General features: G+C 40.9%; 1 protein-coding gene across 2 annotated transcripts in view; it reads right to left on the minus strand.

Moving 5' to 3' along the window:
• The window catches only part of CD22 (CD22 molecule), a 31760-nt gene extending 10625 nt beyond the window's left edge, over positions 1-21135 (minus strand). Inside the window, exons 1-6 of one of the 2 annotated variants that reach the window (XM_072155004.1) lie at positions 21055-21135; positions 16285-16364; positions 8716-9072; positions 5193-5483; positions 2805-3062; positions 1294-1554 (exon numbers count right to left, since the gene is read on the minus strand). In XM_072155004.1, coding sequence (XP_072011105.1) covers positions 1294-1554; positions 2805-3062; positions 5193-5483; positions 8716-9072; positions 16285-16360 — 1243 coding nt within the window. In that variant the 5' untranslated portion in view covers positions 16361-16364; positions 21055-21135. The remainder of the gene's footprint in view (positions 1-1293; positions 1555-2804; positions 3063-5192; positions 5484-8715; positions 9073-16284; positions 16365-21054) is intronic. The other variant, XM_072155005.1, reaches the window with a different exon arrangement.
• Between the last annotated feature and the right edge of the window lie 6851 nt (positions 21136-27986).

Below are 27986 nucleotides of genomic sequence, written 5' to 3' on the forward strand. Positions count from 1 at the left end.
GGCTTCATCTCTGCACATAAAGTCTCCGCTTGTACAATGTCCGGACCACATTGTGATGTAACTGCAGGGACTCAAAGTTACAGAGATGTAAAAAAAAAAAAAAAATTCTTGCTGAAATGAGTCTTTTCCTTTTTATTATAATGTACAGGAAATGGAGACTGATAATATTCTCAGATCTGTACAATAAGACAATAATCACTCCCAGAGATGATCCCATAGACAATGATGAAGTCCTTACTGGAGAAATGTTACATTATAAAACTGCTCCGAAGTATTTTCCATGTTGCATAGAGGGAATTCTTCATTTGGGAAGGGAAAAACCTTTGTTTTCAGTAATGAAAAGTGAAGTTTTGAAGTGCAGCTGCTCAGAGTAGGGGCATTTTTGCGCCTATTTTGCACCTTTTTTGGCACAAATTAGTGATAGATCCTGTGCAAACATCTGTATAGCAGCCGCTCACTATGTCAGATAAGGAGCAGGGGCTCAAAACCACTAAGTGCCAAACTTAGCCGTGCGCTAGAAAATGTTGCAAAAATGTGACAAGTTAACTAACTGCGCCAGATTTTTGCGCAAAAAAAACTCTAGTAACAGTTTTAAAAACTATGATTAATGTCCCCCATAGAGTCTTTTGTTTTAGATGAGTCTATTTTTAGAAGTCTACATTGTAATAAATGCACCTCATTTTATAAAGTTGGAAATACATAAAGGGCACTAGAGCGCCCACAACCCCAAAAATACATTTTATTATTTTACAGAAAGCAGCAATTGGCTAAAAATATTATACTGCAATATTTTAGGATTTTATTTATTGCTTTATTGTCTGAAAACACAATAATCATGAGAGTACAAGGTTTTGTGCCAATTTGTTGTCTGATTTTGTACTCGAAGGAACGTACTGCTTGTACGCATTGTTCAAAAGTGTCTGCACCAGTTTTGTGTCGCAGATGCTCTGTGTCTGACGAAACAGAAAAAATGCCCACCTAAAGGGGCGAGTTACTGCTTAGTCGGAGTTTGCACCACTATCCTGTCCGAGCGGCGCAACAATTCTCCAGCATGAAAAAAGTGCACCAAAAAAAGCTGGTGCATTGTGCCGGAGCAGTGCAGGGGGCGCCAGATTCACAAAGAACAGGCACCACAATTTATGAATCTGGCGCCCCCTGCACACTACACAGGTAACTGCACCCGGTACAGACTGCACTGCTTTTGATAAATGTGGCCCATTACGTACCGTATCGCTTTGAAGAGCTCTGTGCTGTGTAAGTGTGGAAAAGCCTTTAACATAAGAAAATACTCACATTTTACGTCCACTTGCACCGGAGGAGATCGGTCTGATCCTCGCTCATTGAAAGCTTCACATTCATAAGATCCAGAGTCTTTCTCTTTTACGCTACTGAAACTATAGCGATTGCCTGTGTAACCGATACACATGACTCCATTCTTGTACCAGAAGTAACGGGAGACCGGAGGGACGGCATCGGCAGAACAGCTCAGAGTAACGGGGCGTCCTTCTATTATATTTCCTGGTGGGGTCTTAATGGATACATATTTGGGAGGATCTGAAATGTTATATGACACAGCGGGAAGCCATTGTTAGTATGAGGCTTTGTAAGCAGCAAATATCTGACCTACGTGGCTTAGAGGGGTGTCAGGTTATGTTTAGCGAACCCGAACCGTAAAGTTTGGGTCCGTACTAAACTTCATTAGAAATTTGGGTCCTGGTTAGGCACAAAACAAGACTTAACGCCCACAATCAGTACTGGCTCCTATCACGGGCGTTAACTCTTTAAATGCCACTGGTAAAGTCGCCAGGGGAATTTGAGTTGCACATTCCAACAGGAATTAGTGTATTCCGGATGGTAGGTCTCCTTTGAAGGACATCTACCATGAGTTTATTGATGGTAGATATGTCCTAATAAGGAACTCCTGAGGAATGGTGTTCATCAGGACTTTTTTTTTTTAACTCCATTTGTCATGATTGCAGCAATACAGAGTTATGAAAATTATGCTAATTACCATGGGACACTCCGGAGACATAGCTAGCAGTCCGGCCTGTCACCTGCTCCATGCACTGTGGAGGGGCAGGACCCGTAGGAACAAGGGGAGTGAATAAATTAAAATACGAGGCTCTCTAAGGGCGCTCCGTGGGACATAGCCAAAGCACCCAAGGGTAAGTAGCCTGATCACCCCAAGGTAAGTAGCATAATTTTTATAATTCTTATAAAATTTTTATAAAAGAAGTCTTGGGGAGTGTCGTTCCTCAGGAACTTCTTACTAGGACATATCTACCAGTGTCGGACTGGCCCACCATAGGATCCTCCAGTGGGCCCTGGTTCAAACCAAGACTTAGCCCTGCAGAAAACAACCCAATCTGGAGGCTGCTATAGTCTATTTTCTGGGGGATGCTGCAAGTTGGCCCATGGATTAATTTTGTCGAGTGGGCCTAAGGAACCCCAGTCCGAAACTAATATCTACCATCAGTAAAACTGATGCTACATGTCCTTTAAACAGTCAACACCCGTGATCGGTTACTTGTGTGCGTTTGTAGCCAAGTTCAGTACCTAGCCCCAAACAGTTTTTCAAGATTTGGGTTCGGCTACACTTGGCGGAACCCAAATTTTAACGGGTCATCACATCACTACTGGTAGGACATCAAAACCAGATAGTTGGGGGTCTGAAACCTGTCTTTTCTGGTCTGGGTGTCAGACCCCACTGATCTGATTCTAGTTTATCCAGAGGACAGGTCATCAGAATGAAAATCACGCCCATGCCCGAAAACCCCAAACAACATCTTGGTATCATTACTTACACAGCACAGAGACTCTCACAGTATTTGATGTACTAGAGCCCACAATGTTTCCAGCTTCACAATAGTATGACCCGGCCTCAGAGACCGGTATCGTAGCTTTAGATTTCATCACCTCCAAAAATCTTTTATTTTTGTACCATTTGATGTTAAAGTTTGATGGATTGCTGCTCTCCACAGAACACTCCAGTGTTATATTATCCCCTTCAATGATTTTTATTATGTTACTCTTTGCTTTAATTTGGACATTTTTAGGAGCATCTAAAAAAAAAAAGAAAAATTGCAAAATTGTGCTTAGGTTTTTCTCTGGTGTAGTAGTTGGTTACATTATTTTATTGTATGTTGACAACTGTCTTAAAGGGACTTTCCAGGCTTTTATGCTACTGATGAGCTATCACTATCTGCTATGTTTCAGCTTCATTCGATGCCTTTCCCAAGCCTTTAGAACGGCTTTGGATGAAGCTGAAATGTAGCAGCTTTGGGAATAAAGACCACTTGAATTTGTTCCACTGATTTGGAGTGCCACCTATTTTGTATTCATATTGTATGTGTGTATGTATGTATGTATGTATGTATGTACGTACGTACGTACGTACGTAGGTGTGTGTATATATGTTTGTATGTGTGTGTGTATGCATGTATGTGTTTATGTATGTGTATATGTGTGTGTATGTAGGAGAAGAAAAGATACTGAAGCAGCACTCCGTAAAAGTGATTTATTCCACCTTCAAGATGCAACGTTTCGTCCATTCAATCAGGACATTCTCAAGCAGATGCTTGAGAATGTCCTGATTGAATGGACGAAACGTCGCATCTTGAAGGTGGAATAAATCACTTTTACGGAGTGCTGCTTCAGTATCTTTTCTTCTCCTACATACACGGGCCCTGAGTGGACCCCGATGTGAAGACCTGCACCCGAGTTTTTCTCCTTTTCTTCACGCGGTGCTGCTCCCAAACTTTTGTTTGTTGTGTGTGTATGTATGTGTATGTATGTATGTGTGTGTATGTATGTATGAATGTATGTATGTATGAATGTATGTATGTATGTGTGTGTGTGTGTATGTATGTATGTATGTACGTAGGTGTGTGTATATATGTTTGTATGTGTGTGTGTATGTATGTATGTGTTTATGTATGTGTATATGTGTGTGTATGTATGTGTATGTATGAATGTATGTATGTATGAATGTATGTGTGTATGTATGTATGTATGTGTGTGTATATGTATGTATGTCCGCTAAAGGAATATGTACCATCGCGTTTAAAATCACCAAATTTTGCACAGTTGTTGCTTTGACTCAGGGAACGCCGTAGACTCGGTTTTGAAACAAAATCTTTACCCCACGCTTTCCAATATCCACTTATTACCCACCATACACAGGAGCCATTGTCTGCTGCTGCTGTGGCAGTTGGAAGCTGAGCCGTGATTGGTTGTTGTTCTGTCACAGGCCATTAATATGAGCTCTGAGCTGTGATTGGTTACTATAGGTAATGAGTATAAGACGCTTATGTGCGAGGTAAGATGGATAGGGATACAGAGAAGGTGGAGATTTATCAGTAATATCTGAAGTAAAACTGTGCCAGTTGCCCATGGAAACCAATCAGAGATCAGCTGTAATTCTATAACCAGCTGTGGGAAAATGAAACTTGAGCTCAGAGACTGAAAGAGACTGCTGGCGACAGACAATCACTGGAAGAGACTGCCGGCGACAGACAGTCATTGGAAGAGACTGCTGGCGATAGACAGTCACTGGAAGAGACTGCTGGCGACAGACAGTCATTGGAAGAGACTGCCGGTGACAGACAATCAGTGGAAGAGACTGCTGGCGACAGACAGTCACTGAAAGAGACTACCGGCCACACAGATGGTAAGAGACAGTATGAGACAGTCTATAGATACATATAAAATATTTTTTGTTATCCTATTCTATTTTGTTGTAGCCAAGAGCAGTTTTTTTACTATCCCGGGCAACTCCAGAAGCTACCGCTAGTGTATATATACTATATATTGTATATATAGCACAGTACATAGCTAATAAAGCAGGCACAGTATATAGCTAATAGAGGGGGCACAGTATCTATATTTATTATAGGGGACACAGTATGAATTAAAAGGGGGGTCTGCTGGCATCCATTCATTCATGGGGGTGCTGTATACATGTAAATTAGAGGGCTCTGCATGTATATAAAATCATTTGGGATGCTGTATATAGCATAGTGCTGTATACAGTATAATCCATACATAAATATATGTCTCTGATATTTGTAATTTTGGGGGGGGGTGTCGCTGTTTATACTGAAAATCTTGGCGCATTGTATATATTTTAACAAATGACCATGGAACTGCCCTGTGGACACCTGACGAGTAGTTAGGGTTAGGAGAGCACTTACATCTTACATCCAGCTGAATGGTTTTATTCTCATTTTCCACCTTCTCCCCCCACAGGACGCAGCTGATACTTTTATTGTTGTCTCTCCACGATGGGATAAAGGTCAGTGTGGTGGAACTTCTCTCATACGTGTCTTTCCTTATGTCCGTCTTCACGTCTCCATTTACATCTTGAACCCAGTCCAGGTTAATTTCATACGACGTACAATAATATTCTATGGAGCAGGTTAACGTCACTTCTTTTTTTTCGGTCATTATGGGAACGGATTCCAATTGTAATCCAGTGCCGGAATCTAAAAGAGAAAAATGAGACATCTTAATTAGAGATGGGCGAATCAATTCTAACGAATCGGAATTCGTTTAGAATTTCCCGGAAAATTTTGGTTCGTCACGAATCCCAAGTTTACGGTGATTCGTGGGAACAATTCCCCCCCCCCTTTATTAGCAAAATGGGCGCAAGCGCAATGTGTTACATGGGGCAGAGAACTCTGGGAAGGAGAAGGGAACGCCCCCTATCACATGTGCAGTTATGTAAGCCAATCAGCGACCGGCAGGCTTATGTGATGTCACACAGACTATAAAAACAGACGATCATTTCCAATCCCGTCATTTCACACTGCATGCACTGTCTCTGGCGTCTAACTGCTTGTACTCAGTATCTGATGGAGTGATTTTTGCTCCAATTCCAGGGTGTCGGTTTTGGGGGATCTGTGTACCCCAAATTTCAATTATTTTTTGTTGCTAAAGTTGATGTCAAGAAATCCATGTCAAATCAACATAGTTGCTGTAATGATTTTTTCTCAAAGTCCAGGGTGTCAGTTTTTGGGGTTCTGTATTTGGGGAGGAACAACTGGTATACTATAGAGAAATACTGTGCAGACAGTAAGCCTCTGCCTATGTGCGCCATTGTCCATCCTCTGTCAGGTCTGACCGGAGGATTCCTGGCAGTCATTGCTCAAGTACTACTGCCACGGCTACTGTAGGGTGCTGGGGGGGGGGGGGGGGGTAATAGCAGTAGCAGCTCCATCAGCAGCAGGTTAAAGGGGTATTCTCGTCTCGTCTGGGCGTTTACAAACTGTTTCATTAATCTGCCATATATAAACATTTCTTCAGTTAGATGTTTCCTGTGTGAAGATAATTTCTCATAAATGTAATCATATGGTCCCTTAGCAACAAGACTTGGATACGACCACCTCTCCTGGAGGGATTGCACAAGGAAACAAAAGGTTTTTGTATATGAAATGTCCGGGAATTACTAAATGTTGCACAGCCATCCTGTGGTAATGATCGCTGAATCCAGGAGGTCAGTCAGGACTCAATAGCGCATGTCTGGCCACCGCTGCCAAAATGTGAGGTGGTCGTATCCGAGGAAGGTATCTCGTTTCTAAGGGACAACATGGCTACATTTATGAGAAATTATCTTCACAAAGAAACATTTTTTTAATAACATTCAATTGAACATATGGACAAAGAATTTAATTAAATGTGAATGGCCAGATGGGAATACCCCTTTAAGTCTGGATTCCTTAATGAGCAGCTTCCTTCACCTGCCTATTGAGGAGGGTAGCCGCCACCACCAGCAGCAGGACTTGAAGCAGACCCTGCACCAGCAGGTGGTGGCCTACTTGGACAGCACTTTACCACCTGAGGTAGAGGATCCCATGGACTACTGGGAAGCCAAACTCAATGCGTGGCCGCAACTTGCGGAGTTTGCAGTAGAGAAACTGTCCTGCCCGGCCAGTAGTGTGGCATCAGAGCGGGTGTTCAGTGTGGCGGGGGCCATTGTTACCCCAAGGAGAACCTGCTTGTCCACCTGTAATGTGGAGACACTGACCTTTGTCAAGATGAATCAGGCTTGGATGGGCCAGGATTTCATCACACCATTACCTTATGCATCAGATTAGATAAGCCATGACGCCTCCTCCAAACATTGAGAAATGAGTCTGTATTCTAACTACCTGCCTCAGCCACTATTCTGATGCTGCCACCCGCCTGATGCCACACATCTGCTGCCTGTTGCACCATCTGCCTCCTACCATCTTTACCAGGGACTGGAATCTACCGCCACCTCCACACTCTGTCATTGTGCCACTATCTGACCTCCTGCTGCTGCCGCCACCTCCACGCTCTGTCATTGTGCCACTCTGTGGCCTACCATGTTTCCGCCACCTCCATAATTTGTCATTGTGCCACTCTACAGCCTACTCATGCTGCTGCCGACTGACCACTGTCTCCCTGGAACACCCTGTGATTTCCATAATCCTGTTTTCACCCTCCACCACTCTATGACGTTGCCACTATGTTTGGTTTTCCCCTTCATTTCATCTGTCAAAAGGAATGAAAAGCCTTAGGATTGATAGCCAAAAGCAGGAGTGGATACAGAACACAGAGGACATGCAAATATCCCATTTACTGGTCATCTCTGGATCATATTCTGGATCCACTCCTGTTTGTTTTTGACTTTAGCAATACTGATGGATTATTGACCAATTGATAGCGGAGACTGATGGATGAAATGAAAGGAAAAATGATCAGTGACGTCAATGCAAAATTACTGCTGACACCCTCTCCACTCTTTTTGGGGGTTTCTACATGTATCCGCGTTTAACAGAACCGGTTCTGTCGTAATCTATGGAATCATCTGATGTCAGTGTAAAAAGAGTGCACTCTGTGATGTGGGATCTTGGCCCTCAGCTCAGTTCTACAACACCCTACAGGCTCTCTGCAGCCAGGAAATACCTGTTTTATAACGTGATTCACCATGATTCGATTCAAATCGAATTTTGTTGTAAAAATTCGTCGAACTGGGCGAATCTAATTTTTTAAAAATTCGCCCATCTCTAATCTTAATCTATACAGGATGTTATGACTTTATGTATCAAGAATGTGTCTTGAATACAAGTACCGACATTACCAAAAACTCCAGTAGGACCTTCTATCTCCGGATAATTGTATTGATACACGTGGTTCAGAACCATAATGGGATTCCTTGAGCCCAACATAAAAAGTTACCCGAGGGATCCATCTATCATCATCTTCTAGGAAATAGACCCTACTAGCCTTAAAATTGAGTTGTCTCTGGGACGGCCACAGTGATAATTGAGACTTTACTAGAAAAAATAATAAAAAGCTTGCGCTCCCATAGAGTAGTAATAGCACAGTAAATATAAGATGCCCCACTCGGACCCGTCCCCTGAGATAAGGAGGTTACCTGAGGCTGGCTTAATTAAAGCCTGGTCCCTTAACTCTCAGCTGTCTGGGTCTGAAGAAGATGTCGGTCTTCCCTCGAAACACGTTACCCTTGGCTTTTACACTACCCCTGGTATTTACCTATAAAAATCCTACATCTACCTATTGGATTGGCGCCTCTCGTCGGTTTTTTTCTCCTCACTGATAATAATTGAAACTTGATACTTTTTAAAAATCTAAAGTGTCTAAAAAAAACAACACCATTAACATAAAATCTTGGTTAAAAAATAGGTACGTTTCCCTTTTCCAATTTGGTGGGAGACAAAGTTGACCTACCCGATACTTCCAGGCTCAGATTAGACTTGGACATCCATTTCCATTCGGAGATCCCCACCATCCTCAGCATGTACTCCCCTGTGTCCTCAGCCGTCAGGTCAGTGATCATTATGGTGCAGTTATTCTGCGTCTTTCCTATGCGCCGTACTCTGCCCTTAAAGGAATTGTTCTCCTGATCATTTTTCACCCTTTCATAGACAACTGTTCCGTTGAATTCCTTGGAGGCTTTATCATATATCGGATTATATAACCAGATGTAATTGGACAGTGTTACAGAGGAAAGAATTTTACAGGGTAAAACGGCACAGGACCCCTTCCTGGCGGTGACTCTACTGGCGAGTTCCACGTTTCGTACATCTAGAAGAAAAATAACAATACATTGGGGCAGATTCTCCGTAGACAGGACGGAGGTCTTCTACTACGCCAGATTTATCCCAATGTCTGCTGCTGAATGTGGGGTAATATAAGACCGTTTGCTCATACTATGCACCATATTATAGTTGGTCCAGCTTACGTCAAAGAACGGCATCAAAATATTTTTGTTAATTCCTTAAAGAGGACCTGTAACCCCCTGAAAGACCCCCACCAAATATGTCCCCCATGATCCTCCCCCAGTCCTATTCTAGCAATCACATTTAAAAAAAAAAAAAACTAGGTTGGCAAATTTTAATCAACCTGACCTCTTAATAAATAAGAGAAAGGATCCTTGCATCCTATCCCATGGCAGTCGGCTGTATTCATGAGGGGGCCGGCTGACATTACTGTACATAAGAGGCAGTATTATAGTAGTTATATTCCTGTACATAGGGGGCAGTATTATAGTAGTTATATTCCTGTACATAGGGGGCAGTATTATAGTAGTTATATTCTTGTACATAGGGGGCAGTATTATAGTAGTTATATTCTTGTACATAGGGAGCAGTATTATAGTAGTTATATTCTTGTACATAGAGGGCAGTATTATAGTAGCTATATTCCTGTACATAGGGGGCAGTATTATAGTAGTTATATTCCTGTACATAGAGGGCTGTATTATAGTAGTTATATTCCTGTACATAGGGGGCAGTATTATAGTAGTTATATTCCTGTACATAGGGGGCAGTATTATAGTAGTTATATTCTTGTACATAGGGGGCAGTATTATAGTAGTTATATTCTTGTACATAGGGGGCAGTATTATAGTAGTTATATTCTTGTACATAGGGGGCAGTATTATAGTAGTTATATTCCTGTACATAGGGGGCAGTATTATAGTAGTTATATTCTTGTACATAGGGAGCAGTAGTATAGTAGTTATATTCTTGTACATAGGGGGCAGTATTATAGTAGTTATATTCCTGTACATAGGGGGCAGTATTATAGTAGTTATATTTCCGTACATAGAGTGCAGTATTATAGTAGCTATATTCCTGTACATAGGGGGCAGTATTATAGTAGTTATATTCTTGTACATAGGGAGCAGTATTATAGTAGTTATATTCTTGTACATAGGGAGCAGTATTATAGTAGTTATATTCTTGTACATAGGGGGCAGTATTATAGTAGTTATATTCCTGTACATAGGGGGCAGTATTATAGTAGTTATATTCCTGTACATAGGGGGCAGTATTATAGTAGTTATATTCCTGTACATAGGGGGCAGTATTATAGTAGTAATATTCCTGTACATAGGGGCAGTATTATAGTAGTTATATTCTTGTACATAGGGAGCAGTCTTATAGTAGTTATATTCTTGTACATAGGGGGCAGTATTATAGTAGTTATATTCTTGTACATATGGGGCAGTATTATAGTAGTTATATTCCTGTACATAGGAGGCAGTATTATAGTAGTTATATTCCTGTACATAGGGGGCAGTATTATAGTAGTTATATTCTTGTACATAGGGGGCAGTATTATAGTAGTTATATTCTTGTACATAGGGGGCAGTATTATAGCAGTTATATTCTTGTACATAGGGGGCAGTATTATAGTAGTTATATTTCTGTACATATGGGGCAGTATTATAGTAGTTATATTCTTGTACATAGGGGCAGTATTATAGTAGTTATATTCCTGTACATAGGGAGCAGTATTATAGTAGTTATATTCTTGTACATAGGGGGCAGTATTATAGTAGTTATATTCTTGTACATAGGGAGCAGTATTATAGTAGTTATATTCTTGTACATAAGGGGCAGTATTATAGTAGTTATATTCTTGTACATAGGGGGCAGTATTATAGTAGTTATATTCTTGTACATAGGGGGCAGTATTATAGTAGTTATATTCTTGTACATAGGGAGCAGTATTATAGTAGTTATATTCTTTTACATAGGGAGCAGTATTATAGTAGTTATATTCTTGTACATAGGGGGCAGTATTATAGTAGTTATATTCTTGTACATAGGGGGCAGTATTATAGTAGTTATATTCTTGTACATAGGGGGCAGTATTATAGTAGTTATATTCCTGTACATAGGGGGCAGTATTATAGTAGTTATATTCTTGTACATAGGGAGCAGTATTATAGTAGTTATATTCTTATACATAGGGGGCAGTATTATAGTAGTTATATTCTTGTACATAGGAGGCAGTATTATAGTAGTTATATTCTTGTATATAGGGGGCAGTATTATAGTAGTTATATTCTTGTACATAGGGGGCAGTATTATAGTAGTTATATTCTTGTACATAGGGGACAGTATTATAGTAGTTATATTCTTGTACATAGGGGCAGTATTATAGTAGTTATATTCTTATACATAGGGGCAGTATTATAGTAGTTATATTCTTGTACATAGGGGGCAGTATTATAGTAGTTATATTCCTGTACATAGGGGGCAGTATTATATTAGTTATATTCCTGTACATAAGGGCAGTAATATAGTAGTTATATTCCTGTACATAGGGGGCAGTATTATAGTAGTTATATTCCTGTACATAGGGGGCAGTATTATAGTAGTTATATTCTTGTACATAGGGGGCATTTTTATAGTAGTTATATTCCTGTACATAGGGGCAGTATTATAGTAGTTATATTCCTGTACATAGGAGGCAGTATTATAGTAGTTATATTCTTGTACATAGGGGTCAGTATTATAGTAGTTATATTCTTGTACATAGGGGGCAGTATTATAGTAGTTATGTTCCTTTACATAGGGGGCAGTATTATAGTGTTTTTATTCTTGTAGATAAGGGGTAGTAATTTTTATTTCAAAAGAAGGCAATAAAGTCATCTTGATATCATGTATTATAGTAGTTATATTCTTGTACATAGGGGCAGTATTATAGTAGTTATATTCTTGTACATAGGGGGCAGTATTATAGTAGTTATATTCTTGTACATAGGGGCAGTATTATAGTAGTTATATTCTTGTACATAGGGGGCAGTATTATAGTAGTTATATTCTTGTACATAGGGAGCAGTATTATAGTAGTTATATTCTTGTACATAGGGGTCAGTATTATAGTAGTTATATTCCTGTACATAGGGGGCAGTATTATAGTAGTTATATTCCTGTACATAGGGGGCAGTATTATAGTAGTTATATTCCTGTACATAGGGGGCAGTATTATAGTAGTTATATTCCTGTACATAGGGGGCAGTATTATAGTAGTTATATTCTTGTACATAGGGGGCAGTATTATAGTAGTTATATTCTTGTACATAGGGGCAGTATTATAGTAGTTATATTCTTATACATAGGGGCAGTATTATAGTAGTTATATTCTTGTACATAGGGGGCAGTATTATAGTAGTTATATTCCTGTACATAGGGGGCAGTATTATATTAGTTATATTCCTGTACATAAGGGCAGTAATATAGTAGTTATATTCCTGTACATAGGGGGCAGTATTATAGTAGTTATATTCCTGTACATAGGGGGCAGTATTATAGTAGTTATATTCTTGTACATAGGGGGCATTATTATAGTAGTTATATTCCTGTACATAGGGGCAGTATTATAGTAGTTATATTCCTGTACATAGGGGGCAGTATTATAGTAGTTATATTCTTGTACATAGGGGGCAGTTTTATAGTAGTTATATTCCTTTACATAGGGGGCAGTATTATAGTAGTTATATTCTTGTACATAGGGGCAGTATTATAGTAGTTATATTCTTGTACATAGGGGTCAGTATTATAGTAGTTATATTCTTGTACATAGGGGGCAGTATTATAGTAGTTATGTTCCTTTACATAGGGGGCAGTATTATAGTGTTTTTATTCTTGTAGATAAGGGGTAGTAATTTTTATTTCAAAAGAAGGCAATAAAGTCATCTTGATATCATGAATTATAGTAGTTATATTCTTGTACATAGGGGCAGTATTATAGTAGTTATATTCTTGTACATTGGGGGCAGTATTATAGTAGTTATATTCTTGTACATAGGGGCAGTATTATAGTAGTTATATTCTTCTACATAGGGGGCAGTATTATAGTAGTTATATTCTTGTACATAGGGAGCAGTATTATAGTAGTTATATTCTTGTACATAGGGGTCAGTATTATAGTAGTTATATTCCTGTACATAGGGGGCAGTATTATAGTAGTTATATTCCTGTACATAGGGGGCAGTATTATAGTAGTTATATTCCTGTACATAGGGGGCAGTATTATAGTAGTTATATTCCTGTACATAGGGGGCAGTATTATAGTAGTTATATTCTTGTACATAGGGGGCAGTATTATAGTAGTTATATTCCTGTACATAGGGGCCAGTATTATAGTAGTTATATTTTTGTACATAGGGGGCAGTATTATAGTAGTTATATTATTGTACATAGGGGGCAGTATTATAGTAGTTATATTCCTGTACATAGGGGTCAGTTTTATAGTAGTTATATTCCTGTACATAGGGTGCAGTATTATAGTAGTTATATTCTTGTACATAGGGGGCAGTGTTATAGTAGTTATATTCCTGTACATAGGGGACAGTATTATATTAGTTATATTCTTGTACATAGGGGGCAGTATTATAGTAGTTATATTCCTGTACATAGGAGGCAGTGTTATAGTAGTTATATTCTTGTACATAGGGGGCAGTATTATAGTAGTTATATTCTTGTACATAGGGGGCAGTATTATAGTAGTTATATTCTTGTACATAGGGGGCAGTATTATAGTAGTTATATTCCTGTACATAGGGGCCAGTATTATAGTAGTTATATTCCTGTACATAGGGGCCAGTATTATAGTAGTTATATTCTTGTACATAGGAGGCAGTATTATAGTAGTTATATTCCTGTACATAGGGGGCAGTATTATAGTATTTATATTCCTGTACATAGGGGGCAGTATTATAGTAGTTATATTCCTGTACATAGGAGGCAGTATTATAGTAGTTATATTCTTGTACATAGGGGGCAGTATTATAGTAGTTATATTCTTGTACATAGGGGGCAGTATTATAGTAGTTATATTCCTGTACATAGGGTGCAGTATTATAGTAGTTATATTCCTGTACATAGGGGACAGTATTATAGTAGTTATATTCTTGTACATAGGGAGCAGTATTATAGTAGTTATATTCTTGTACATAGGGGGCAGTGTTATAGTAGTTATATTCCTGTACATAGGGGACAGTATTATAGTAGTTATATTCTTGTACATAGGGAGCAGTATTATAGTAGTTATATTCTTGTACATAGGGGGCAGTATTATAGTAGTTATATTCCTGTACATAGGAGGCAATATTATAGTAGTTATATTCCTGTACATAGGGGGCAGTATTATAGTAGATATATTCTTGTACATAGGGGGCAGTATTATAGTAGTTATATTCTTGTACATAGGGGGCAGTATTATAGTAGTTATATTCTTGTACATAGGGGGCAGTATTATAGTAGTTATATTCTTGTACATAGGGGGCAGTATTATAGTAGTTATATTCCTGTACATAGGAGGCAGTATTATAGTAGTCATATTCCTGTACATAGGGGGCAGTATTATAGTAGATATATTCTTGTACATAGGGGGCAGTATTATAGTAGTTATATTCTTGTACATAGGGGGCAGTATTATAGTAGTTATATTCTTGTACATAGGGGGCAGTATTATAGTAGTTATATTCCTGTACATAGGGGCAGTATTATAGTAGTTATATTCTTGTACATAGAGGGCAGTATTATAGTAGTTATATTCCTGTACATAGGGGGCAGTATTATAGTAGTTATATTCTTGTACATAGGGGGCAGTATTATAGTAGTTATATTCCTGTACATAGGAGGCAGTATTATAGTAGTTATATTCCTGTACATAGGGGGCAGTATTATAGTAGATATATTCTTGTACATAGGGGGCAGTATTATAGTAGTTATATTCTTGTACATAGGGGGCAGTATTATAGTAGTTATATTCTTGTACATAGGGGGCAGTATTATAGTAGTTATATTCCTGTACATAGGGGCAGTATTATAGTAGTTATATTCCTGTACATAGGGGGCAGTATTATAGTAGTTATATTCCTGTACATAGGGGGCAGTATTATAGTAGTTATATTCCTGTACATAGGGGGCAGTATTATAGTAGTTATATTCCTGTACATAGGGGGCAGTATTATAGTAGTTATATTCTTGTACCTAGGGGGCAGTATTATAGTAGTTATGTTCCTGTACATAGGGGGCAGTATTATAGTAGTTATATTCCTGTAGATAGGGGGCAGTATTATAGTAGTTATATTCTTGTACATAGGGAGCAGTATTATAGTAGCTATATTCTGGTACATAGGGGGCAGTATTATAGTAGTTATATTCCTGTACATAGGGGGCAGTATTATAGTAGTTATATTCTTGTACATAGGGGGCAGTATTATAGTAGTTATATTCCTGTACATAGGGGGCAGTATTATAGTAGTTATATTCCTGTACATAGGGGGCAGTATTATAGTAGTTATATTCCTGTACATAGGGGGCAGTATTATAGTAGTTATATTCCTGTACATAGGGGGCAGTATTATAGTAGTTATATTCTTGTACCTAGGGGGCAGTATTATAGTAGTTATGTTCCTGTACATAGGGGGCAGTATTATAGTAGTTATATTCCTGTAGATAGGGGGCAGTATTATAGTAGTTATATTCTTGTACATAGGGAGCAGTATTATAGTAGCTATATTCTGGTACATAGGGGGCAGTATTATAGTAGTTATATTCCTGTACATAGGGGGCAGTATTATAGTAGTTATATTCTTGTACATAGGGGGCAGTATTATAGTAGTTATATTCTTGTACATAGGGGCAGTATTATAGTAGTTATATTCTTGTACATAGGGGGCAGTATTATAGTAGTTATATTCTTGTACATATGGGGCAGTATTATAGTAGTTATATTCTTGTACATAGGGGGCAGTATTATAGTAGTTATATTCTTGTACATAGGGGCAGTATTATAGTAGTTATATTCTTGTACATAGGGGGCAGTATTATAGTAGTTATATTCTTGTACATATGGGGCAGTATTATAGTAGTTATGTTCCTGTACATAGAGGGCAGTATTATAGTGTTTTTATTCTTGTAGATAAGGGGTAGTCATTTTTATTTCAAAAGAAGGCAATAAAGTCATTTTGATATCATGTGTTTAACATACCCGTATTAACACCACTTGTAAAACGAAATACCAGAATCATAAATGTCCATGTCCCCCGCAGTTGTATGTTGTCCATGATCCTGAAGATGAAATTAAATAAAACATTATATAATATTAATTATGTAAATAATCAAACCTAAATTATGTTTTATGCCGTTATTTGTTTTGGGGATTTTTTGCCTCTGCAGTGTCGGGTTCACACCTCCTTTCATCCATATGTTGTACCATGTGCGTTGACCTTCGATCCCCATAGGCTTCTGTTGCCTCTGCTGAGCTTCTTAAAGGGGGGGGAAGGGGTAGTCGAACCCCAAACCTACCTCCTGCCATTAGTCCAGGTTTGGGGAGACTGAACCCGCCATGTTTGCCATGGATCAGAATGTTGCAGTTTTGCGTCCGCTCATCAAGACCAAGATACAAAGGAAGACTCCGGCACTTCCATTGTTGACTTATCAAAACTTTCAACTTCATTATTTTGGCTTCAAGACATCATATAGAACCGGACCAAATTTTGTTTTGTGAAAACATTTATGATGAAACTTAAAAATTGACTTCTCCTTAAATGAAAGAAATGAGTAAGTAAAGGATGTGCCATCTGGTGTAGGCAAAGCGTGCTCCACCATGCATGGAGATCTCAACCCAGAGTCATTGAAGTGTAGTGTCTGTGCCCTGCAAGAAGTGATCAGAATTTCAAAAAGTGCACACATTGGGGCACATTTACTAAGAGCAGACCAGTGTGTACTATGTGCAGTGTGTACAATGTGCTGTGTGTACTATGTGCAGGGTGTACTATGTGCAGTGTGTACTATGTGCAGTGTGTACAATGTGCTGTGTGTACTATGTGCAGTGTGTGCTATGTGCAGTGTGTACTATGTGCTGTGTGTACTATGTGCAGGGTGTACTATGTGCAGTGTGCACTATGCGCAGGGTGTACTATGTGCAGGGTGTACTATGTGCTGTGTGTACTATGTGCAGTGTGTACAATGTGCAGGGTGTACTATGTGCAGTGTGTACTATGTGCAGTGTGTACAATGTGCAGTGTGTACTATGTGCAGTGTGTACTATGTGCAGTGTGTACTATGTGCAGTGTGTGTACTATGTGCAGTGTGTTCTATGTGCAGTGTGTACTATGTGCATTTTCCTGTGTACTATGTGCAGTGTGTACTATGTGCAGGGTGTACTATGTGCAGTGTGTACTATGTGCAGTGTGTGTACTATGTGCAGTGTGTACTATGTGCAGGGTGTACTATGTGCAGTGTGTGCTATGTGCAGTGTGTGCTATGTGCAGTGTGTACTATGTGCAGGGTGTGTACTATGTGCAGTGTGTACTATGTGCAGTGTGTACTATGTGCAGTGTGTACTATGTGCAGGGGGTGTATTATGTGCAGTATGTTCTATGTGCAGTGTGTGTACTATGTGCAGTGTGTACTATGTGCAGGGGGTGTACTATGTGCAGTGTGTGTACTATGTGCAGGGTGTGTACTATGTGCAGTGTGTGTACTATGTGCAGGGGGTGTGTACTATGTGCAGTGTGTACTATGTGCAGGGGGTGTATTATGTGCAGTGTGTTCTATGTGCAGTGTGTACTATGTGCAGTGTGTACTATGTGCAGGGGGTGTACTATGTGCAGTTTGTGTACTATGTGCAGGGTGTGTACTATGTGCAGGGTGTGTACTATGTGCAGGGTGTGTAGTATGTGCAGTGTGTGTACTATGTGTAGGGTTTGTACTATGTGTAGGGTTTGTACTATGTGCAGGGTGTGTACTATGTGCAGTGTGTGTACTATGTGTAGGGTTTGTACTATGTGCAGGGTGTGTACTATGTGCAGTGTGTGTACTACGTGCAGGGTGTGTGCTATGTGCAGTGTGTGTACTACGTGCAGGGTGTGTACTATGTGCAGTGTGTGTACTATGTGCAGGGTGTGTACTATGTGCAGTGTGTGTACTATGTGCAGTGTGTGTACTATGTGCAGGGTGTGTACTATGTGCAGGACCCTGTACTATGTGTATGTTGTGTACTATGTGCAGGACCCTGTACTATGTGCAGTGTGTGTACTACGTGCAGGGTGTGTGCTATGTGCAGTGTGTGTACTATGTGCAGTGTGTGTACTATGTGCAGGGTGTGTACTATGTGCAGTGTGTGTACTATGTGCAGTGTGTGTACTATGTGCAGGGTGTGTACTATGTGCAGGGTGTGTACTATGTGCAGGACCCTGTACTATGTGTATGTTGTGTACTATGTGCAGGGTGTGTACTATGTGCAGGGTTTGTACTATGTGCAGGGTGTGTACTATGTGCAGTGTGTGTACTACGTGCAGGGTGTGTGCTATGTGCAGTGTGTGTACTACGTGCAGGGTGTGTACTATGTGCAGTGTGTGTACTATGTGCAGGGTGTGTACTATGTGCAGTGTGTGTACTATGTGCAGTGTGTGTACTATGTGCAGGGTGTGTACTATGTGCAGGACCCTGTACTATGTGTATGTTGTGTACTATGTGCAGGGTGTGTACTATGTGCAGGGTGTGTACTATGTGCAGGGTGTGTACTATGTGCAGTGTGTGTACTATGTGCAGTGTGTGTACTATGTGCAGGACCCTGTACTATGTGTATGTTGTGTACTATGTGCATGGTGTGTACTATGTGCAGGGCCCTGTACTCTGTGTATGTTGTGTACTATGTGCAGGGTGTGTACAGTGTACTATGTGCAGTGTCCTGTGTAGTGTGCAGTGGGTGCCAGATTCAGGATTTCTGGTGCACGTTGTTAATGAATCTGGCTCCTCCTGCACTGCCCCAACAGAGGGCACCAACTGCTTTTTTAGTGCACCTTTACGATGGGCCTCTGACACAATTCTTGATCCAACTGAGCACCGGAACGCCTCTTTCAGTGCAGAAATTTGTGTCCCATGATGACTCGTTCAGTTGCAACACAAAAGGGTTGCGTGCAACACAAATGTGGCGCAGACACTTCAAAAATACCTGCACAAGCAGTTTGCACTAGAAACAACATGCAAAGTCCGACGCACGGAGCTAAGTAAATGTGCCCCATTGACCCCAAACTTACTGTAATCTATATATGACAGCATGTTCATGGCTCTAAGAGTGCCTGGAAGGTTCAGTTGACTATAGACTGGGTCAGTGGGTCCCTTGTCCTTTCAGTTAACAGATTACTCTGGATTATATATGGTGTCAACAATGTTTGCCTTTTCAACTTTTAGGTCATCGAGGGTTAGATTGGACCACACATAGGATTGTACATCAGCCTTCGCCTAGATTGTTGGGGTACGAAGGGCCTGTATTAGTTTCATAGTTTATACGGTTGAATAAAGACACATTTACACCAAGTTCAACCAAGGAAGGGAAGGGATTGGATGAGGAAGAGATTTATGGGAAACATTTCTATATAACATAACCATCAGTGTTATTTAGGTGTAAAAAGGCATCTAGACCCTTCTTGAAGCTCTCTGCTGTCCCTGCTGTGACCAGCGCCTGAGCTCGGCTATTCCCCAGATTGACAGTTCTCATAGTAAAGAAGCCCTGTCACCTCCGGTGATTAAACCTTGATTTCTCCAAACGGAGACAGTGCCCCCTCGTCTTTTCCCACAATTCACTTGCCTGTATTTCCATTTTACAAAGACACGTAGGACATACTTTGCCGTGATAAAATTCTTCTATAGCTCAATGACTTATTGGGATGCAGGTTATAAATTCCTACAATTAATGGTTCTTTACCATCATTTTCTTGTTCTAAAATGATATTTTATCCTATCAGGAATGTCCTTATGCCACCACGATCCAATAAAAATTAATTAGATTATGATGAGTGTTATCAAATTCTCATGGCACACGATGATGACCCTCCGGTACGATAGGATAAAGAGGTGGTAGCATGTCCGTCCAGTATGTTCTCATGCTTGTACTATCTGGTACTTAAACTCAACTCATGAAAGTTCTGCTGCTTGTTCCTTTCGCTAAGGCACCATTGGTACCCCACTTATTGCCAAAAATGTAACACATGAACACAAAGGGGGTCATTTACTTACCCGGTCCTGTCGCGATCCAGTGGCACGTTCTCCGACGAGGATGCGGGTCTTCCTGCGATTCACTAAGGTCGTGCACCAGGTGTGGCTGCTGTGTCCTCCGAGGTCAACCGAGGTCCGTCGGAGTTCACCAACCTATTTCTGGTGCATTTGAGTGATTGATTTTGCGACACAATTTGGTTTTAAAATTTTGCGGTTTTCCTGAATCCGTCGGGTTTTCCGACTGCCGCGTCCCCAATTTCTGTCGCGTAAAAGCCAGCGTCGATGCCCCACAATCCAATCGCATGCGCCACCCGACGAAAATGCGCGATTCAAACCCCTAGTAAATGACCCCCAATGTTGCATAGTTCCATAGAGTTGTAGAGAAAATCATAAATATATGTCATGTTTCTTATAGACCCGGGGAGAAGCCCTCAAGGTGTCCCATTAAAATATCAAAATTCATAGCAAAGTTCTGTGTCCGTATCCCATGGAAACCAATGGAAACACAATATAACTTTGTATAAATATCACAATAATAGGAACATCCTTGACTAGATAACAGCATAACACCAAAAAAATTATAAACACCTACAAAATTTGATGCACTAAGCCACTCAATTGCCAAACTTCAACCTCTTCAAATTGTATGTTATGCACATAAAAACTTTAAATCAATTAAAGAACATAGTAAAAAAAAAGCTTAAAAAATACAAAAATATATGAATTATTAACATTTTAAATTAAAAGAATATGTTACCTTTGTTTTCTGGATATCAGGGCTGTCCCTCTGAGTGATGACACTTCTGCTCTTCTTGAGGTTAGAACAAGCAAGAAGTTATCAAATCTTTTTAGAGAAGACAAGTCTGGATCCTCTCGCCCTCCCTCCGGCCCCTCCACCGCCTCCCTCCAGCCCCTCCACCGCCTCCCTCAGTTTCCTGCCATAAGTTTCATTTTTGACAGCAGAAATCACCATTATTACAAGACGTAGGGAATATACATCTATAGAGGAGCAGAACCATCACATTACCACATCCTCCTACACATATAGGACATCAGGGCTCTGATACTCCACCACCAGAAAGTCCACGTTACCTTGTGGCTTTCAGACCGGAATGTTGAGGGTTGAGAAGGAATTGTGTCCAAATGGATGATTCCGAGAGCTGTAAACATCGTGTCTAGAAATAAATCGACAGGATTTGATTTATCAAAAACATAATAAACAAAAAGTCTGTTTCGATATCTACTCTCTCGCTTTCGTACAGTCCACAATTTGATAATTTCATAAAAATTGGTTTATAAACATTTACTATTATTATATGATGATCGAATAATGGAAAATATACTTAGTAAAGGATGTAGAGTGCCGTCACATTGGGCAGTGTTCCCAACCGCTGGGCCATGGTGTAAGACCGGGCCACGGAGCACCTGATCCTGGGCCACGTCCAGACTCTATTGAAAAAAAAAACCCAATCCAGTAAAGGGGGGCATTGGAGGGGTGGCAGCTACAGAAAAGGCGACATAGGAAAAAGAGGGTGGAGGCAGCTCCGGGAAAGGAGACAGTGATGAGGGGCATGCTACTTCATATAATATTCATATAATATTCCAGGCCGTGTACTGGGAAGTGGGAAAAAAATTCCAAATGCAATGAAAGTTGTGAAAAAATGTATTTGCACCATTTTCTTGTGGGTTTGGATTTTATGGCTTTCACTGTGCGCCCCAAATGACCTTTCTCCGTTATTGTTTGGGTCGGTGCGACCACGGGGAGACCATATATATATAGAAGTTTTATAATGTTTTCATACATTTTTGAAAATCAAAACCTACTGTACAAAAAAAATCTTAATTTTGCCATCTTTTGACAAAGTTTTCCTCCTTTTTTTATTTATTTTTTTTATATTTTTCAAAATGTCAAAAAAGTGCCATTTTCCATTTATATAAGTTCTAGGGAAAACTTTTTTTTTGTAATTTTTTACTATTTTTCAGACCCCTTAGAGTACTTTAACCCTAGATGGTCTGATTGGTCCTAGCATAGTATATGGAGATTTTACACATCGGGGCAGATTTACTTACCCGGTCCATTCGCGATCCAGCGGCGCGTTCTCTGCGCTGAATTCGGGTCCAGCCGGGATTTATTAAGGTAGTTCCTCCGCCGTCCACCAGGTGGCGCTGCTGCGCTGAAAAGCATCGGAACGCACGGGAGTTCACCGAGCCGGGCTGAGTGAAGGTAAGTGCAAGCTCCGCGACAGATTTTTTGTCTTAAATGCGGCGGTTTTTCCGAATCCGTCGGGTTTTCGTTCGGCCATGCCCCCCGATTTCCGTCGCGTGCATGCCGGCGCCGATGCGCCACAATCCGATCCTGTGGAGGCTGCAGTGATAGGAGACTCCCATCTCCCTCCTGCATCTCTGGAGCTCAGCCACAGGGATGATGGGGATTTTCTTTATCACTGTCACCAAGGTTCTTCTCCCATGATTACTTTGTTTTCCTGGATGGTCATGTGTAGGGAATATTGTGGTCATCCCAAACTTTTTCCAGTTAAAGGACATCTACCACCACCAGGATGAAGGATTGTACACCAAGCACTGACATACTGGAGTGTCCCCTCTGGCAGGATCTGCTCTTCTTTTAGCTTCTTATGACCTGGTTTTTACAAAAACGGTTTGTAAAATTATGCAATTAAGCATGAGGGCCTCCAGGCTTCATAGGTGTTAATGGAGCTTGGTGCCCCATCGGCTCATTTGCATAATTTTTCAGCATTTATGCAAAGAAAGCTTAAAGAAGAGCAGACTCTGTATTTCAGTGTGCTTGGTTTCCAATCCTTGATCCTGGTGGTAGATGTCCTTTAAGGATTATGGAGGCCACTGTGCTCTTAGGAACCTTGAGTGATGCATAAATTATTTTTTAACCATGGACAGTTATGTGCCTTGCCACAATTACGTGTCTGAGCTCCTTGGACAGTTCCTCAGACCTCATGATTCTCATGTGCTCTGCTACGTGCTGTGAGATGTAAGGTGTTGCATGTACAGGTATGTTCCTTTTCTAATCAAGTCCAATCAGTTTGATATAACACAGCTGGACTCCAATGAAGGAGTAAAACAATCTCAAGGAGGATCAGAAGGAAATGGACAGCATGTGTGTTAAATATGAGTGTTGCAGCAAAGGGGCTGAATACTTCTGAACATGTGATATTCCAGTTTTTCTAGTAAAAATGAATTAGCAAAAATATCTACATTTCTGTTTTTTTGTGTTACGATGGAGGCAGAGTGCACATTAATGATCATGACTATTTGATCTTACCAATTGGCTGCAATGCAGCAAGTTGTCTGTATATATATAATGCAGGATAATTTTATAATTTAACCCCATAATGATGTGTGACATATTAGTTTATCACTCCATTAATGGAGTATGGAGAGGGCTCACGTTAACATTTGCATACAGTACATATTAATATTTCTTCACTGTATGTTCGCTCCATGTGCAGTGATCTGTTACTTCCTCCCAAGATGTTTCCACTGCATGTAGATTACAATATACATCGTCATCCCAGAATAAAATGGCTACATTTTGCCTCCTGTCCTTGAGTTATGAGTGATGTTGCAGTAGAGTACAAGCAAGTGATATTGGACAGGTGTGGCGCTGTGGACAGGTGTGGCGCTGTGGACAGGTGTGGCGCTGTGGACAGGTGTGGCGCTGTGGACAGGTGTGGCGATGTGGACAGGTGTGGCGATGTGGACACATGTGGCACTGTGGACAGGTGTGGCACTGTGGACACATGTGGCACTGTGGACAGGCGTGGCACTGTGGACAGGTGTGGTACTGTGGACTGGTGTAGTGCTGTAGACAGGTATGGCGCTGTGAACAGGTGTGTTGCTATGGACAGGTGTGATGCTATGGACAGGTGTGGTGCTATGGACAGGTGTGGCACTGTGGACAGGTGTGATGCTGTGGACAGGTGTGGTGCTGTGGACAGGTGTGATGCTGTGGACAGGTGTGATGCTGTGGACAGGTGTGGCGCTATGGACAGGTGTGGCGCTGTGGACAGGTGTGGCGCTGTGAACAGGTGTGATGCTGTGGAAAGGTGTGGCGCTGTGAAGAGGTGTGACACTGTGGACAAATGTGGCGCTGTGGACAGCTGTAGTGCTGTGGACTGGTGTAAGGCTGTGGAGAGGTGTGGCGCTGTGGAGTGGTGTAGCGCTGTGGACAGGTATGGACAGGTGTGGGCTGTGGAGAGGTGTGAGGCTGTGGAGAGGTGTGGTACTGTGGACAGGTGTAGCATTGTGGCAGGTGTGTAGCTGTGGACAGGTGTGTAGCTGTGGACAGGTGTGGCGTTGTGGCAGGTGTGGAGCTGTGGACAGGTGTGACGCTGTGGATAGGTGGATATTGTTCTATGTTTGAGGTGTGATGAGTTCCTGGGCAAACAGAACCCCTACCCCTAATAATCATTCCCTTCCTCTTGTCGTTATTCTCTAGACCTGTAACATGTGGCATCCGGATAATAAGCCTTTACAGTTATGGCTTTTTATTTAGTTATAATTCTTCATCCTGGTGGTAGATTTACTTTAAGTATATGCAAATTAGCCAGCACTTTAATGTGTTCTGGCTGTCCTCTTAAATTGTTGATCTTAACCCCTTCCCGGCATGTGACGTAATGTGAGAGGGCTCACGGGCTGAACCCTCTCCATAGCCGGTTTCTTTGCTGCATATTGCGATTAAACTGTAGTATGGCAGTATATGGTAGGATTGATCAGACAATCTAGGGTTAAAGTACCCTAGGGGGGTCTGAAAAATAGCAAAGATAAAAATTTTAAAAAGTAAAAAAAAAAAACAATAAAAAAAATTAAAAATTCTAATCACCCCCCTTTCCCTAGAACTGATATAAATATAAATAGACAGTAAAAATCATACACACATCAGGTATCGCCACATCGGAAAATGCCCGATTTATCAAAATATAATACAGGTTTTTCACTACCTTTAAACCTGTAACGGAAAATAGCGCCTAAAAAAGTCGTACAGTCCTAAAATTGGTAGCAGTGAAAACAACATCAAACTGCTGTGCCATAGCATCAGAACGCGGGACCGAGCTCAAAGCATCCGGCGTATTCTTGAGGGAGCGGTCCGAGGCGCTGCTTCTTTCCCGGGCCGCCCCTCCCACGCCAAAGGGGGGAGGTGACTGCCCGGTTTGAAGCTGCAGTCACCGCCTCCTCGGACCGCCTCCTCCTTGTTCTTAGGCTATGGCGCTTCAGTGTCTGCTAATGTCTGTCTGTTAGAGGGTTCCGATAAAGCTAGCTGTTTATCCCTACTAAAAATGGGGTAGCGCTAGTACATTTTTTTGGGTGACAGGTCCTCTATAAATTTTTGTTCATTGCAGCCCAACACCCCCCCCCCTTCCCCATCAGTTGTGATATATTCAGTCTTTGGTCAGGATTTCTGGAGAATAACCGGAGCACTTGTAGGCTATGACCCACCCCCATTGCACTTGCTGCCTAATTTGCATGCACTTTGAAAGCATCTTTTCCTCTGCTACAGCTCATCTCATGATCTATTTAACAGCCCCTATAACAGGTTTTGGAATAATTTTGGTTCATTTCATAATTTTGGGTAGTTTTGGTATTGACGCTATTGTTGTTATTTTTACTATTTCCAAAACGATAGTTGGGTTGGGTTATGGAGACATTTTTTAAGAAAAGATTACAACGTATTACAACGTAGATGCTGGATGTTACAGTGAGACTCCTGACAATGTGATAAGTGGGACTTGTGTTATTACAATATTCTGATCTCCACCGCGGATCGGGGAGACAAAGAAGGAAAGGAAATGAGCGGAAGATCAACAAAGCAGGGAAATTCCATCAAAGAGAAAATGCCAGGAAAATGCAAATATTACGGACAAAGTGAAGTAGAAATTTCACTTTTACACACAGTTGTTAAATTGTTGGGTAATTCCCAAAAAGTTACATTTATTTTAGCAACAATTGGGTTAATGGTAGTTTACTGGGAGCTATTAGGGGACGCAATATGAAGGTGAAAGCTCCGCCCCTTCCTGTCTCATAGACTGATGGGAGTTGGGATGTTTAAGATTATTTTAGACATTAGAGAGTTGTTATAGTTGTTATAGAACAGTCATTAGTGGTAATTAAGGGGGTATTCTTATTATCAAAAATACCTGGGAGTATCAGATGTGGGTATCAGATCCTCTAAATCCTCTGAATAGACTGAGTTCAGAGCTTGTGATCCATACCCAGGGCTATCTTGCTGGGAACTTATCTATGGAAAGCTGGGTGGTTCAATCTGCAGCTCAATATTGGTCAAATCTGTGAGCATTCAGTGGGTAGACAAATTCCTGGGTCTCAGTTCACTCAGGACTGGTTATTGTTTTTTTCCGTGACTTGACAGTGAGACCCGATAGTCCTGTAACTTGTAGTAACTGTAACATTTGGAATCCAGTGTACCCCCAGCCAGTGCCGGTGACCTCTGCAACTGAAACTACATCCTACCTGATCCAGAACCCTGTTTCCTGTCTGATCCAGAATTCTGGAACCCCAACCTGATCCAGAACCCTAACCTGTTACTCTGTATCCTTACTTGAGCTTTGTATCCTGCTTAAACCCCAACCTGATCAAGCGTCTCAAAGCTTGTGCCCTCCTTAATCTGGTAACCAAAACATGTACTCTCAATCCTGTTTTAGAGTCTACACTCTGTTCCTGAGTTGTGACCCGATCCTGTGCCTGTTCCTTGATACTCACTCGTCTGCATATTTATCTGAAACCATGACCATGGAGTGAGTAGCACTTCTGCCTTGCAGCGCTGGGGTCATGGGTTCAAGTCCCAGGTTCAACATCTGCAAAGAGTTTATATGTTCTCTCTGTGTTTGCGTGGGTTTCCTCCGCGTCCTCCAGTTTCCTCCCACACTTCAAAAACATACTGATAGGTGGTTTAGATTGTGAGCCCCATGGGGACAGGGACTGATTTGGCAAACTCTGTGCAGCGCTATATAATCTGTGTGCGCTATATAAATAAAGAATTATTATTATTATTAATTATTAATAAAGCCCCAATTCAGTTCTTTGGGAAAGACAAAAATAATAGAGGCTGTTTGCTCAGCTATTTTTGCTCTGCCATAGACTTGAGTTGTAACAGTGCACATGGACAATCCCCTGTTCTGGATAAGACAGTTCTTAGGACAGATGCAGGTCCCAACAGGGGATTTGTGGTCTAGCTAGAGGACTATTATACAGATGGAGGACTGGAGCACATACCCAACTGGCTGTTCATTCACTTCTATCCAACATCCTACAGAAACAAATGGAGGGCAGGTCGGACGTTGCACCACTGCTTAATTTTGATGAACACTTTATGGGACCTCCGATGATCATGGACTCCCACCAATCATGAGAACGGGATGTCCTTTCTCCTCCAGAATAATTCTTCTTGCAATTGTTGGAAAAGCTGAGTGATCCGACTTTTTGCTCCATTCATTTGGAGAATTACTGCACATTGTTAATACAATATCGATGTGTGTTCTACAGAAGTGATAAACCAAACCAAAAGCTGCAACTATGCCAGAAATCATATTCACCCACCGAATAATGTCATTGTGACCTCACAATTAACCAAAACTGAAAACCAGAGGTAAAGGTTTTTTTTCGTATGATAATACCTGGAAATTATAATAAATTTTGTAAATG

This window comes from Engystomops pustulosus, chromosome 6 (genome assembly GCF_040894005.1).
Source record: "Engystomops pustulosus chromosome 6, aEngPut4.maternal, whole genome shotgun sequence".
Lineage (NCBI taxonomy): Eukaryota > Metazoa > Chordata > Amphibia > Anura > Leptodactylidae > Engystomops > Engystomops pustulosus.